At 41.8% G+C, this 15,788-nt stretch overlaps 1 protein-coding gene across 1 annotated transcript; it reads left to right on the plus strand.

Annotated features, from left to right (window-relative positions):
- The first annotated feature begins 4,919 nt into the window (after positions 1 to 4,919).
- On the plus strand, positions 4,920 to 14,770 carry RBP3 (retinol binding protein 3). The gene is made up of 4 exons (XM_053450515.1): positions 4,920 to 7,937; positions 8,274 to 8,464; positions 10,843 to 10,985; positions 14,151 to 14,770. The coding sequence occupies exons 1-4, from the start codon at positions 4,935 to 4,937 to the stop codon at positions 14,477 to 14,479; spliced, it is 3,666 nt and encodes a 1,221-aa protein (XP_053306490.1). The 5' UTR covers positions 4,920 to 4,934; the 3' UTR covers positions 14,480 to 14,770.
- Positions 14,771 to 15,788: the final 1,018 nt, after the last annotated feature.

A 15,788-nucleotide genomic window follows, 5' to 3' on the forward strand; every position in this document is an offset into this window, starting at 1 on the left:
TTCAAAAATAAAAGGATTTGACATAATGTCGGAAAAAATATACTATACTATAATATAATATTGGGACACCTGACAATTACACCAACAAGGTTTTTTTATGACATCACATGATAAATACATTGACATATAGGTGGTTCCCCCTTTGCAGCTATAACAGCTTCCACTCTCCGGGAAGGCTTTCCACAACATTTTGGAGTGTTTCTTTGGGAAGTTTTGCCCATTCATCCGGTAGAGCATGTGTGAGGTCAGGCATTGATGTTGTATGAGATGGTTTGGTTCACAATCTCCATTTCAGTTCATCCCAGAGGTGTTCTATGGGTTTGAGGTCAGGGATCTGTACTGGCCAGTCAAGATCTTCCACACCAAACTCATCCAACCATGTCTTTATGGACCCTGCTTTGTGCACTGGGGCACAGTCATGCTGGAGTAGAAAAGGATCTTCACCAAACTGTTCTCACTAAGTTGGAAACACAGCATTGTCCAAAATGTATTGGTATGCTGTGGAAATCTTGTGGAAAGCCTTCCCAGAAGGGAAAGTGTTATAGCTGAAAATGAGGGACCAGCTACATATAAATGTCTATTTATTAAGAATGTGATGTCATGAAAGTCCCTGGTGGTGTAATGGTCATATGGTCCATATAGTTTGTATATATACACTCATTGGCCACTTTATTATGTACACCTTGCGAGCATCTGGTTGGCAGTACCAGAACTGCCTTCATTATTTGTGGCATACTTTCTACAAGGTGCTGGAAACATTCCTCAGAGATTTTCGTCCATATGGACATGATGCCATCACACAGATGCTACAGATTTGTCGGCTGCACATCTATAATGCAAATTTCCCATTTCACTATATCCCAAAGGTGCTCTATTGGATTGAGATCTGGTGACTGTGGAGACCATTGGAGTAAAGTTAACTCATTGTCATGTTCAAGAAACCAGTTTGAAACAATGTAAGCTTTGTGCCATCAGAAGATAGGTACACTGTGGTTATAAAGAGATGGACATGGTCAGCAACAATACTCCAGGTAGGCTGTCACGTTTAAACGATGCTCAATTCATACTAAGGGGCCCAAAGTGTGCCAAGAAAATGTCCCCCACACCATTACACCACCACCAGCCTGAACCGTTGATACAAGGCAGGATGCATCCATGCTTTCATGTTGTTTATGCCAAATTCTGACCCTGCCATTTGAATGTAGCAACGGTAATCGAGACTCATCTGTCCAAGCAATGTTCTTCCAGTCTGAGCCTGTGTGAATTGTAGCCTTAGTTTCCTGTTCCTAGCTGACAGGCGTGGCACCCGATGTGGTCTTCTGCTGCTGTAGCCCATCTGCTTCAAGGATCAAAGTGTTGTGCGTTCAGAGATGGTATTTTGCATACCTTGGTTGTAACAAGTAGCTATTTGAGTTATTGTTGCCTTTCTGTCATCTCGAACCAGTCTGCCCATTCTCCTCTGACCTCTGACAAGGCGTTTTCATCCACACAACTGCAGCTCACTGGATATTTTCTCTTTTTTTGGACCATTCTCTGTAAAATGTAGAGATGTTTGTGCGTGGAAATCCCAGTAGATCAGCAGTTTCTGAAACACTCAGACCAGCTCTTCTGGCACCAACAACCATACCACATTCAAAGTCACTTAAATCCCCTTTCTTCCCCATTCTGATGCTCGGTTTGAACTTCAGCAAGTGGGTCTACATGACTAAATCCATTGAGTTGCTGCACAATATATTGAGTTGCTGCACAAATGTACAAATGCTCCAAGCTCATAGGAAGCAAATATTTGTCCTGATGCCTTAAGCCACAAAATTTAGATAAACTGAAATTGTGGACATTTTGGTCAGAGCTGGTCCTTACATAGGTCCGAGTGTGTCCATGGGAACAGACGGCACCTTGACTAGGGTGGCAAATTGGCGCCCCAAGGCATGTTCTTTCAGGATAGCTTAATCAAGAAAGAGAAGAATTTCTCCATAAATCTGAATTAGTCTTGCCTCTGAGTGCACTTCCACAAAAGTGTGGACCCACAAGCATCACCTCTTCTCATTCCTCCAATCAGGGGAGAGGGTGTAACCTGGAAGCTCCTTCCTTTTGGGGAAGTTTACTGAGAGGCCATTTTGATGAGACCCCTGTACCCTGACTGGGTACTCCCACGAAACGTTGCTTCCTCCTGCCAGGGACTAACCCCTTCAACACCAGACAGAACCATTGTAGAGAGAAGTGGGGGGGTGCCGCTGCACCAGAGCTGTGTTGGCACTGTGGCTAGCAGAAGCTGAGCTACACAGTGTTACTATTGTCCTACTATTATCATACAGCATCAAACAGTGTACAGCATCAAACAGCACTCATGTTGAGGTGAAAACAGGGCTCAGTTGTATAAGGGGCAATTTACATACAATAGACACAGCAAACCACACATAGTTCTCCATCAGGTCCTACATTGCACATGGCTCACTATTTGCACTCATCCCACCTGTTACCTCCTCCGTGGCATCTTCTCTTCCACAAGCAGGGATGCCGAGATGCAGCCCACGCGTTCAGCTCCCTACTCATTCCGTTGATGGGAGCCGCCGCAGGGTCCATCCTCCTCCTAGACACGTGTCCCCGCCGAGTTCAAGGAATCTTGACGGGGCTCGCGTCTCAACATCATGAGAGTCGCTTCTTAAAGTGACATTTATCTTTTTTTCTCCTCCCCCTAATTAGGTGGGTAGGAGGATCTGTTTTCATGGAAGGATATTTAAACCCTCATTTGGTACTACACCTTTGCCTGTGATAGTGCCTTTCTGCCTACACTAGCGTTTGACCTGCTTTAACTTTCTGGTATTGATTCCTGCTTGTTCCTGACCTACGTTGTTTGCTGCCTGCCCTGACCTTTTCTCGTGACCCAGACTACTCTATTGCCTGACCCTTCAGAAATTATTATAATTTTTTTATTTTATGTTCCTGAAATATCTCGCACCTTCTACGTTGCTCTTTGTGGTGATCGGCTCGCATCTCCGTTGTGCTGGTTGTTGAGTGTCCTCTCTCCGCTAGGAGGCGCCTTTTCTGCAGCACGGATCCACAGCCCGTACCTCGGTCGTGACACCCCCTCAGTCCAGTAGGGGGTCGCTATTGTAGTGTGTGGGGAAGATGGTAAGCACGGGCAGTTCCCTGACTTCTGGCTGAAACCTGCTGGCCATAGAGGACTTGTTAGTCCTGACCTGATGGAGAGTAACACCACACATTAATCCACTTCCAAAATGCAAGTTCCCCAAATCCGCATCCGGGCTCCACAGTATTCTGGTAATTGGGGAAACATGGAACTCTGTACAAGGGGGAACAAAGTACCCACCTCCCCAAAAACAGAACCCCTTTCAAGACCAGGGTCCATAGTCTGTGGGGAGGAGGCTGGCCCCAGGCTCCTCCAGGAGCCCAAGGCACAGAGCCTTCAGTGACAGCCATGTTCACAGAAAAGTGGAAGAACACAGTGAGAAACGGAAGAAGAAAGAATTAGAATATGCAAGAGAAGAAACTGAGCTGGAGAAAGGAGACAGGGACATCTGGGGCCAACCTTCTTAGATGCCTTCCACCACACAACCAGTCTGGCTGGCAAATATGACACAGGCAGGCTTTTTGGGGGCACTGGAAAGCAGTTTTGTGGCATAGATGGTACAGACAATCTGACAAGTTTTTTTGGGGGACAGAGATGACACATACAATATGTTTGGGGACAAAGATGGCACAGATAACCTGGAGACAAAGCTCTTTGGGGATAGGAGATGGTGCAGACAAACTGTTTTGGGGGCACTAACAAGTTTGGGACATACAAGCTGTTCAGGGTAAAAATGTAACAGATAACCTGTTTGGGGCACTAACAAGTTCTTCGTGGACAAAGATGACACAGACAAACTTTGTGGTGGTAAAGATGAAACAGACAAGCTCTTTGGGGCAGAGAAACATTTCGGTGGCCAACACAGAATAGAGAAGCTGTTTGAGGACAAATATGGAACTGAGAAGCTGTTTGAGGGCATAAATGGAACAGACAAGCTGTTTGGGAGTCAAAGATGGTAATGGGAAGCTATTTGGGGACTAAAAATGCACCTTACCTTATTTGCAGCATTTTTCAACCACCTTACTGCAACAGTAGACTAGTGATGCCTCTGTTAGTGAGTGCTCTTGTGTTGTGTTTTAGGACTGCCGGGCCCCTTACAACTGTGATAGTTATAGTCCCCTGATGGTGGCTCTGTGTTAGAGAGCATAAATAGTTTTAATCATGATATAGCATAAGAAATGTGGGTGTGGTTTTGGTTGGAGGGGGGGGCAGCATTATATATGCTGTGTGTATTCATATATGTGTATTCATTTACACATTTGCATACACAGTCTTCTTTCTTTAAATACAAAAAAGTGAAGCGCAATATTCTAATTAAATATAAGTATTACACATTCTGGTGAAGTGGTGCTGCAAAAACACAGGAACAAACTCCCCAACATGTTCCAAATTAAATACAATCAAAACCACACAAGTGTCTGCGCACCCAAAGTCTTCTTTCTTTGTTCTCTGGAACAGTTAAGAGATGACTCTAATTAATTTAGTTTCAGTGGCATTTGTCCATTTACAAGCTATATATTTATAACAAGCTGTTTTTTACTTTGACTGTGCTAGAGAAAACACTGACCCACAGACCCAAGTGCACCATAATAAATCATCATATAGAGTGAAATGGTTAAAGTGCTGCTTGTATCCTGTTCCAGTTGAATAACCACATACTGCAGTGTCCTTATGCTGATGCAAACCATTTCATTAATGCGATTAAAGGTTTTGCAGAGATAAAAAGAGATTTTGTCTGTCCCTTGCCATTGGTTTAATGCTTCATTATCCAAGGCACAGGGTTTTACAGAGTGCTTAGCTTTTATTCAAACTCAGTGGCAGTCCCTGAGCGGCTGTATTCAACATGACGACCTGGTTACAGGCACTGGTTTTGGTCTTTTTGTTTTGCAATGCATGCAGCAACCCAGTTTCCCAGCCTTCGTTGGTTTTGGACATGGCTAAAGTATTATTGGATAATTACTGTTTCCCAGAGAACTTGTTTGGAATGCAGGAAACTATAGAGCAAGCTATCAAAAGTGGGGAGATTCTGCACATCTCAGACCCTTACACCTTAGCAAATGTCTTCACTGCTGGAGTACAAGGTTCCTTAAATGACCCACGTCTTGTAGTCTCTTATGAACCTTCTGACACTGTAGTGACTAAAGAGAAAGAGACAATCCCCAATCTAGAGGAACTGGAATTCCTGGTAGACCATTCTATCAAGTATGAACTTCTGCCTGGTAACATTGGCTACCTCAGGGTTGACTGCATTATTGGACAAGAAGTAGTGCAAAAACTTGGTCCCTTTCTGGTCAACAATATATGGAAGAAGCTGATGACAAGTTCTGCACTTATTCTGGACCTAAGATACAGTACCCAGGGGAAGGTTTCAGGCATTCCTTTTGTAGTGTCATACCTGTGTGAGCCTGAACCAGTTATCCACATTGACACCATTTATAATCGTCCATCCAATACCACAATGGAACTGAGAACATTGCCTGCACTGCTGGGTGAGCGTTATGGCAAGGATAAAGATGTTTTAGTGCTCACAAGTAGGCACACCCAGGGCATAGCTGAGAATGTTGCATATATCCTGAAGCATATGAACAGGGCAATCATTGTGGGAGAAAAAACAGCAGGTGGGTCACTTGATATCCAGAAAATGCAGATTGGACAGTCAGACTTTTTTATTACTGTCCCTGTGTCTCGGTCCATTAGCCCCTTAACTGGCCAGACCTGGGAGGTGGCTGGTGTCTTTCCTTGTGTAATAGTGAATGCAGAGGATGCATTAAATAAAGCTGTGGCCATCCTGTTTGTTCGCTTCCAAATTCCAAATGTATTGGGGCAGCTAATTGAGATCCTTAAGAATTATTACGCTTTCAATGACCGCATCCCATCATTGATACAACACCTTTCCAACATTGACTACTCATCAGTTATTTCTGAAGAAGATCTGTGTTCCAAACTCAATTATGAACTTCAGTCAGTTACAGAAGACCCACGATTGGTTGTAAGGTATAAGTTAGACACCCCTGTCATTCCAGAAGAATTCCCTGTGGTTAAAAACCTACCAGAAGATGAGTCCATCATCCAAGCTATGGTTAACACTGTCTTCAAAGTAAATATCCTTCCAGGCAATATTGGTTATTTGCGCTTGGACGAGTTTGCTGATGCCTCCATTCTTGACAAATTAAGTCCCTATATTGTTAACAAAGTATGGGATCATATCACAAGCACAGAGAGCCTCATTATAGACCTGCGTTACAATTCTGGAGGGCCGTCTTCTGCTGTCCCCCTGCTACTTTCATACTTTCAAGAACCAGATAGCAGGGTCCGTCTCTTTACCACATACGACCGACTGGTTAACACAACTAAAGAATTCTTTACTCTTCCTGAACTCCTTGGAAAACCATATGGGTCTAAAAGAGGAGTATATATTCTAACTAGCCACAGAACTGCCACAGCAGCTGAAGAATTTGCTTACCTCATGCAGTCGCTGAGCAGAGCAACCATTATTGGTGAAATCACTTCAGGAACACTCATGCATTCAAAATCATTTAATCTAGAAAGGACCCAGTTAACTATTACTGTACCAGTAATTAACTTCATAGATAACAATGGTGATTGCTGGCTGGGAGGTGGAGTAGTTCCCGATGCTATTGTCCTAGCAGAAGAAGCATTAGACAAAGCTAAGGAAATTATTGTCTTTCACCCAGAGGTTTTTGCCTTGGTAGAGGGAACTGGTATACTCCTTGAAGTACATTATGCCATTCCAGAGGTGGCTAATAAAGTCAGTAGCGCACTTCAGAGTAAATGGTCTGAAGGTGGTTATCGTTCAGTGGTGGATCTTGAATCCCTTGCATCCCAGCTTACAACTGACATGCAAGAGGTCTCTGGTGATCATAGGCTTCATGTCTTCTACAGTGACATAGAGCCAGAGGTTATGGAGGACAAGCCACTAAAAATCCCTTCCCCTGAAGAGCTGAATTACATAATTGATGCACTGTTTAAAATTGAAATCCTTTCAGGAAATGTGGGATACTTACGCTTTGACATGATGGCAGAAGCAGAAATCATTAAAACTATTGGCCCACAGCTAGTCAGTTTGGTCTGGAATAAGTTAGTGAACACAACTTCTTTGATTATTGATATGAGATTCAACACTGGTGGCTACTCAACCGCTATACCTATATTCTGTTCATACTTCTTTGACCCAGAACCTCCCCAGCACCTATACACGGTATATGACCGCAGCACATCAACAGGTACTGAGATATGGACACTGCCAGTGGTAGCTGGGCAAAGATATGGTTCCACTAAGGATATTTATGTACTCACCAGTCACATGACAGGGTCTGCAGCTGAAGCATTTACCAGGTCTATGAAAGATTTAAACAGGGCTACCATCATTGGGGAGCCAACAGGTGGAGTTTCATTGTCTGTGGGTATGTACAGAGTAGGGGAAAGCCATCTTTATGTTTCAATCCCTAATCAAGTGGTAATCAGCTCTGTGACAGGCAAAATATGGAGTGTATCTGGTGTAGAGCCTCACATTACCATCCAAGCCACTGAGGCAATGAATGTTGCAGAACATATAATCAAACTGCGCTCCAAGATACCTTCTGTAATTCAAACAGCTGGTAAGCTGGTTGCAGATAATTATGCATTTGCTGGAACAGGTGCAGATGTAGCTTCCAGACTCCTTTCTTTGGTGGAGAAAAAAGGCTACAAAATGATTAAATCTGAGGTGGAGTTGGCTGACAAACTAAATTATGACCTTCAGACTCTCTCTGGAGATGTCCACCTTAAGGCTTTATACATACCGGAGAACTCTAAGGATCATATTCCAGGGATAGTACCCATGCAGGTGAGATAATGCTAATTTTCTCTTTTTCATCATAGGATAAGTTTGCACTTTGCTACTCCCACTCCTTGATATAATAGTTGCAATTATGATCAATCAAATTATTTGTATATCTGCATTCAAATTATATGTTCATAACATCTTTCATGGCTGGTATGATGTTTTATTGGGTATATTACACTAAAAGAACTAGAACAGAAATACCACCAAGCAAGCTCCCTTTTACTACATTTAATGATCACACATAGGATCCACATATTTTCTGTAATTCTCAAATTCAAATTCAAGATCAAATGTACATTTAAATGGTTTATATTAGTGACCATGTCTGATTTTTAGATCCCATCTCCAGAGATGTTTGAGGACCTTATAAAGTTCTCCTTCTACACTGATGTGTTTCCAAAGAACATTGGTTATATGCGATTCGACATGTTTGCTGAATGTGATCTTCTTAACCAAGTGTCAGATCTTCTTGTAGAGCATGTCTGGAAAAAGGTTGTGAATACAGATGGGTTAATAATCGATATGAGGTATGTGTTTGCCGGAAGATAATTTGGAACAGTTGCAGCTAACAGGGAAATAAAGTGAGATGCATTGCAGTTTGTTCCCAGTACTTTATAATCTCAGAGAGGTGTATTTTCATTTTAGTTTAATTAAGCACTGACTTACTGCGCCTTATACATTACATATATGTAAGTACACTATAGTATCACTGAAAGAGTAAAAATATTATAGGTATGTGATGCTTTTAGCTGCAGATATTCAAAACAGCCACAAGACAACACTGTAAAGCTACATAATATATTATAGGCATAATTCTCCTATTGTGTATACTGTTCCTGATGAAGACAGTTTAGGAAAAAGGGTAAAATGTCAACAGATAAATATATATATATATATATATATATATATATATATATGTTATTTCACAAGTACACCCCTCACATTTTTGTAAATACTTTATTATATCTTTTCATGTGACAACACTACTACAATGTAAAGTAGTGAGTGTACAGCCTGTATAACTTTGTAAATTTGCTGTCCCCTCAAAATAACTCAATACACAGCTATTAATGTCTAAACCATGGCAACAAAAGTGAGTACACCCCTAAGTGAAAATGTCCAAATTGGGCCCAATTAGCCATTTCCCCGCCCCAGTGTCATGTGACTCGTTACTGTTATAAGATCTGAGGTGTGAATGGGGAGCAGGTGTGTTAAATTTGGTGTTATCACTCTCACACTCTCTCATACTGGTCACTGGAAGTTCAACATGGCTCCTCGTGGCAAAAAACTCTCGCAGGATCATAAAGATGGCCAAGGCTATAAGAACATTGCCAAGACCCTGAAACTGAGCTGCAGCACGATGGGCAAACACATACAGCGGTTTCGCATAACAGATTCCACTACGGACAGGCCTCGCCATGGTCGACCAAAGAAGTTGAGTGCATGTGCTCAGCTTTGGGAAATAGACTTATGAGTGCTCCTGGCATTGCTGCAGACTTTGAAGGGGTGAGAGGTCAGCCTGTCAGTGCTCAGACCATATGCCGCACACTGCATCAAATTGGTCTGCATGACTGTTGTCCCAGAAGGAAGCCTCTTCTAAAGATGATGCACGAGAAAGCCTGCAAACAATTTGCTGAAGACAAGCAGACTAAGGACATGGATTACTGGAACCATGTCATGTGGTCTGATGAGACCAAGATAAATTTATTTGGTTCAGATGATGTCAAGCATGTGGCGGCAACCAGGAGTACAAAGACAAGTGGGCCTTGCCTACAGTCAAGCATGGTGGTGGGAGTGTCACTGGGGAGCAACAGTTATTTGAGGGAACCATGAATGTCAACATGTACTGTGACATACTGAAGCAAAGCATGATCCCCTCCCTTCGGAGACTGGACCGCAGAGCAGTAATCCAGCAAGATAACGACCCCAAACATACCTCCAAGACGACCACTGCCTTGTTAAAGAAGCTGAGAGCTTCTGTCTCCAGACCTAAACCATATTGAGCATCTGTGAAGCATCCTCAAGCGGAAGGTGGGGGAGTGCAAGGTCTCTAACATCCACCAGCTCCGTGATTATTATTATTATTTATTGTTTTATATAGCGCCATCAAATTCCATAGCACTGTACAATGGGTAGACAGGACATTACAAGTAGTATGTAACATAACAAATTGACTAACAGAGACAACAGGTGATGTCCTCATGGAGGAGTGGAAGAGGACTCCAGTGGCAACCTGTGAAGCTCTGGTGAACTCCCTGCCCAAGAGGGTTAAGGCAGTGCTGGAAAATAATGATAGCCACATAAAATCTTGACACTTTGGGCTCCATTTGGACATTGTACTCACTTTGGTTGCAGAGGTTTCGACATTAATGGCTGTGTGTTTAGTTATTTTGAGGTGACATCAAATGTACACTGGTATACAGGCTGTACACTCACTACTTTATATTGTAGGAGAGTGTAATTTCTTCAGTGCTGTCACATGAAAAGATATAATAAAATATTTACAAAAATGTGAGGGGGTGTACTCACTTTTGTGATATACTGTATATAAAGAATCCAAAGTATAAGCACTCACAGGGTTTGGTAGAAAGATAAGTTGAGGATTCTTCACACATGAACGTTTCAGTCTTTCTCTGGAGACTTTTATCAAGCCAAAGAGAGACTGAAACGTTGATGTGTGAATAAACCACAACTTATTTTTCTACCAAACATCGTGAGTGCTTATATTTTGTATTTGTCATACTATTTGTTAAGAGCACCTGGGTGATGAATACAAAAGGTTAGTCTAAACAGTGCAGAGGATACAATAAGATTTATATATATGATATACATGAAACATATATGAAAGGATAGATGCCAAACATACAACGTCAAAATACTGAATGATTTGTAACTTCCTTCACAGATTTAACATAGGTGGACCAACTTCCTCTATCCCAGCTCTTTGTTCGTATTTTTTTGATGAAGGGGCGCCTGTTCTGCTGGATAAAGTGTACAATCGGACAGCTAACACGTTCACAGATGTGTGGAGCCTCCCTCAGGTTGCAGGCAAGTTGGAATATTAATAATAAACCTTTGTGCTTTGTCATAAAATAAATTGTATCTCTTCACACTTGTGGGTAGCATCTCTTGAGAGATTTTCTACACATCTGGCGGTTCTGCCACAACCATAGCCCCATACTTTGTAAATGAGCAGACCCTAAGACTCTTGGAAAATTAACCCTTTAAAAGTCCATCATGAAGATTATTTGCAGTGACTCACCAAATGTGTTAACCAAATAGCTCTAACAGTGGTCCTCATTGAAACCTTGACTTGTCATTATTTTATGATACACTCAATTGGGTCACCTGCATTCAAGCAAGGATTTCAACCGTAACATATTGTTGGCAAAAGCACTGAGTGTCTTACATATGATCACATCAGTGTTGAATAGGAAGGAGTCAGTTCCAGACAGTGTGACCCTGAGAATCTGGCCCTTCACTCTGAGACCTTAAGATGAGGCGAAACCCCTGAGACTCAGGGTAAAAACATTGTCAGGTATGCATAGGCCTACATTAGGCCTAAATGCACATCCTGCCCACATCAACCTAAAAGTTGGTTTAGCAGGAGGGATACATGTTATGAGAACACATTAGATTACTGGTTCTTAGACACTCTGCTCCCAAAATGTCCTTGCAAAACAGCATAATCTACACCTTTTCTCTTACGAAAGAGTTTCCTAAACATTAGGCAACTACTATTTAGGACGTATCATCAAAACCATATAGGCATGCTTGGGAACTCTCCAAATTGCAGCTAGAGGCTCTAGAGATCAGGATAGATTACCGGGCATCTAGGTGAGTGTTTTTAATCTCCAGGCAGTGGAACAGCATTTAACCCTGCCCACTCACTGCTTGGGACTGCCTACCTTGGACCTAATTCCCCTGCCAGTTCTTTTCAGGGAAGCCCCATCCCTTTGTCTCCTCCTTAACTCAGACAAATCACCTTCCTGCTTGGGATGGGAAGTTCGAAAAGTGAATGAAGTGAATTGAAATGATCCGATTCATGTTCCGAATCTTCAGATCACTCAGTGTGACTCACAGAAGTTACTGTTTCCCGGTCCCTCCCTGCAGTCACACTGATGATTGGCCCCGCCCCTTTCATTAGAGTCAATGAACCCTCCTGCCTGCCTACTCTAGTGATGTCACTGAAGGCAGAAAGTCGTTCAGAGAATCCTTCAGAGATTCGAATCCTACAGAGATTCGAATCCTACAGATTTTAGGATGTTTAGGGTTAAGTTAGGGGCAGTTATGGTTGATGGGGTGTTTAGGGTTAATTGAGGGGCAGTTATGGTTGATGGGGTGTTAAGGGTTAATTTAGGGCAGTTATGGTAAATGGTGTCTTTAGGGTTAATCTATGGGCAGTTATGGTTAAGGGGGTCTTTAGGGTTAATTTAATGCTGAGGGACTGAGGGTTAATTTAATAAATGTAATAAAGTTAACTTAAGGTGCAGTTAGAGGTAAAGGGGGGCAAACTAAGGGGAATATAAATCCTGAGGGGCAGTGAAGATTATGCAGGTCACTTACTATGCAAAGCTTCAGCCTGTACTTGAAGCAGCTCGCCTTGGAGAGTCACGCAGTGTGATGTTGCCTGACCTCCCCTCCTCAGTCTATATCAGGGAGCAATTTCCCTGTTGCACCCACACACACATCGGATCAACCAATGTGCTCAGTGCCAGCAAATCACAATCTCCCCAATCAGCCCTGCTCCTCCAGCAGTGACATGAAAGTTAATCTTCTCCACCCTCTACAACAACATCATTAGATTTAAAAAAAAGAATTATATTCTGAAAAAAAATAAAACAGTGGTCCTGGGCAACCTATTAACCTACAAGGCCAATGATTGCTCCCCCAAAGATCTTCTGTGTGTATTTGGTGCATTCGAAGGCTAAGCTGAATGGGTTAAAGGACATAGTGTTAGGTTGGAACTATTTGTTGGCCTTGTCCCAAAATTGAGAGTTCAGATTTTTGAGTTCACATAATTTATATATACCGTATTTGCTCGATTATAAGACGACCCTGATTATAAGACGACCCCCCAAAATCAAATATTAATTTAGGAAAAAAACAAAAAGCCTATAAAAAAAGTTTTACTAGTAAATATTAATTCATGTAAACTAATTTTCATATTTAATAAAAGCTATGATTGAGAAAAATATATTTTTTATTTCCTTTTATTTGCCAACCTGCCCCCTCCAGTTATGCACATCTGCCTCCAGGCTTGCCACTCTGCCCCCAGAAATGCCTTATACCCCCCTATTTGCCACTCTGCCCCATGATGTGCCTTTTAACCCTCTATATGCCACTCTGCCTCCAGAAATGTCTTATACCCTCCTATATGCCACTGTGCCCCATGATATGCCTTTTAACCCCCTAAAATATATATATATATATATACTGCTAACAGCAATCACACTCCTATCAAGCCAAGGCAGCCAGTACATGCTGGAACCTGGGGATGTTAGAAGTGTGATTACAGCCTCCCTATGCCATGCTACCACCCCCACCCCCCTTACACATCCATGCTATCACACACACACACACATTCACAAACATTTAAATACTCATTCATTCCATTAATCACACATACACACACACGCTCAAACCCTCCACCCCCCCCATCCCCTTACTTGAACTGCAGATCTCCCACTCGCAGACTTCTGCAGGGGCCCGGCTGTGCGAGCAACTTCTCTGGCCCCGCCCCCAGAGGAAGGAGGGGGGGAGGCAGAGTTATGTGAGGACTGTGCTAGCTTCCTGTTCTCCTGCAGCTAATAGCAGAGATGCTGCTCGCGATCAAAGCCCGGTAAGCATCACGGCCCCAGCAGAATGAGGTCTGATTAGAAGACGACCTCGATTAGAAGACGACCTCGATTAGAAGACGAGGGGTATTTTTCAGAGCATTTGCTCTGGAAAAAACCTTGTCTTATAATCGAGCAAATACGGTAGTTTATGTAGGACTATTTCTACTTGGACATATATATGAAAAGGGTCCTAGGGACATGGATTGTTGGGTAAAAGTGTGAAAACTTATTGGGTAATTGACATTAGGATGTCATTTTTTCTTTTCTATTTTTAGCAAATTTGCTAAATGTTATGAAATTACTTGAGTAATCCATTTGTAAAACATTATCTGTAAGGAATATTAAACCGTTACATGCTATTTGTTTTGTGCAGGCTCTTCCTATGGGTCAAAAAAACCTGTTGTCATCCTTACCAGTTCGGTGACAGAAGGAGCAGCTGAGGAGTTTGTGTATATAATGAAGAGACTGGGACGGGCTCAAGTGGTCGGAGAAGTGACAAGTGGAGGCTGCCACCCTGCACAGACGTACCATGTGGATGACACCCATTTGTACCTTAGCATTCCCACGTCCCGTTCTGCCATGGATGACCCAGGACTAGCATGGGAAGGAAAGGGGGTAATCCCAAACACTGAGGTTTCTTCTGAAAATGCTCTTCTAAAAGCAAGAGAAATCCTCGAGTCACAAATACAAATGGACAGGTAGAAATTATAGGTGTAGATATTCTGTTTTAGGATGCTTAAGTAAGGTCCACATTTTAACAACCTAACATGTTTCGCACAAACACATACTGTTTTGTTCTGCTCCACACATGTACTATACTTTGCCTTCACCATCCTAAAGATATTGGTTTGCATAGCACAGACACATTTACACAGCTTTGCACCGCATATATGTACAATCTGCTCTAATAACATGTGACTTAAGCCTGATGCACAATGCAGGACAACTGTAGAGTATTTTAAAGGGAAATCATAATGACTAAGGAGGAAATATATCAACCTCCAAAAATTAAATAATTTTTTCAAATGTTTTAATGTGTTCATGTACACAAATATATAGTTATCAGAATGAGACAGCTACAGTTTTATGAAGTGCAAAAATATTATATTTTAATCTGCATTATATGATTCTATTTGCAAAGACCTCGCCAAAAACAAAGGGTCTGTAATGCACAATATCAGTGTATATATATAAAATTTTAGTAATTTGGACCAATTCTAGTTCATGTTCATGTCAAACCTACTCCTCCCCAGGCCCTTAAAAGTCTAAATGAGATTAAATGCCCCCCCTTTATAACATAGTAACATATATAGCCTGGAAGAAAGATGTGACGGGGGTATGATCAACATAAGGAAGAGAGTTTATTTAAAATAAGAAATACTATTAACAAGATGACATGATCTCACATGTTCCTTTTGTTTATCTCATAATTAGATGGACAGTAGTCCCTCCTTAACTCATATAGTTCAGGACATTGTCTGTCCTAGCCCTGGCGCGTGGAGCTGTTCCTAAAACACATTTTTCTCAAGCTGATCTGGAGAAACAATTTTCTAAATTCTATTTATCAGTTTTTCACAAAAAACATTGAAATGCGTGCTTCATATTGTAAATGAGAGAACGCTAGTAATGTATGGTTGTGCACCATCCTATTTTGTGCTCAACAACTTTACGTTGCAATTAGAAAAAAATAAAGAAAAACAACTATTGTACTATAAAGTACAATCAACTATCATGCCACATTAACCATTCCAGAGATGAACAATCTAAATGTTGTAAGAGAAAGTATTGGTAGACCAAACTAGGATTGCACAATGTAAATGTGGCTTATTAGAACAAAACAAGCAAAGAACTGAAAAAACACTCCATTTGTATGCAGGCTTACATACAATTAAAATCATATAGCTTAGCAATATAAGTTTTCAAAGGGAATACACCAGTCTTGAACATCACAATGTCAAAATTGTAATGCGGGTTTAAGTGCAAACAAATATCATGCTATATATGCTATCAA

Source organism: Spea bombifrons, chromosome 11, assembly GCF_027358695.1.
Source record: "Spea bombifrons isolate aSpeBom1 chromosome 11, aSpeBom1.2.pri, whole genome shotgun sequence".
NCBI classification, from domain to species: domain Eukaryota; kingdom Metazoa; phylum Chordata; class Amphibia; order Anura; family Pelobatidae; genus Spea; species Spea bombifrons.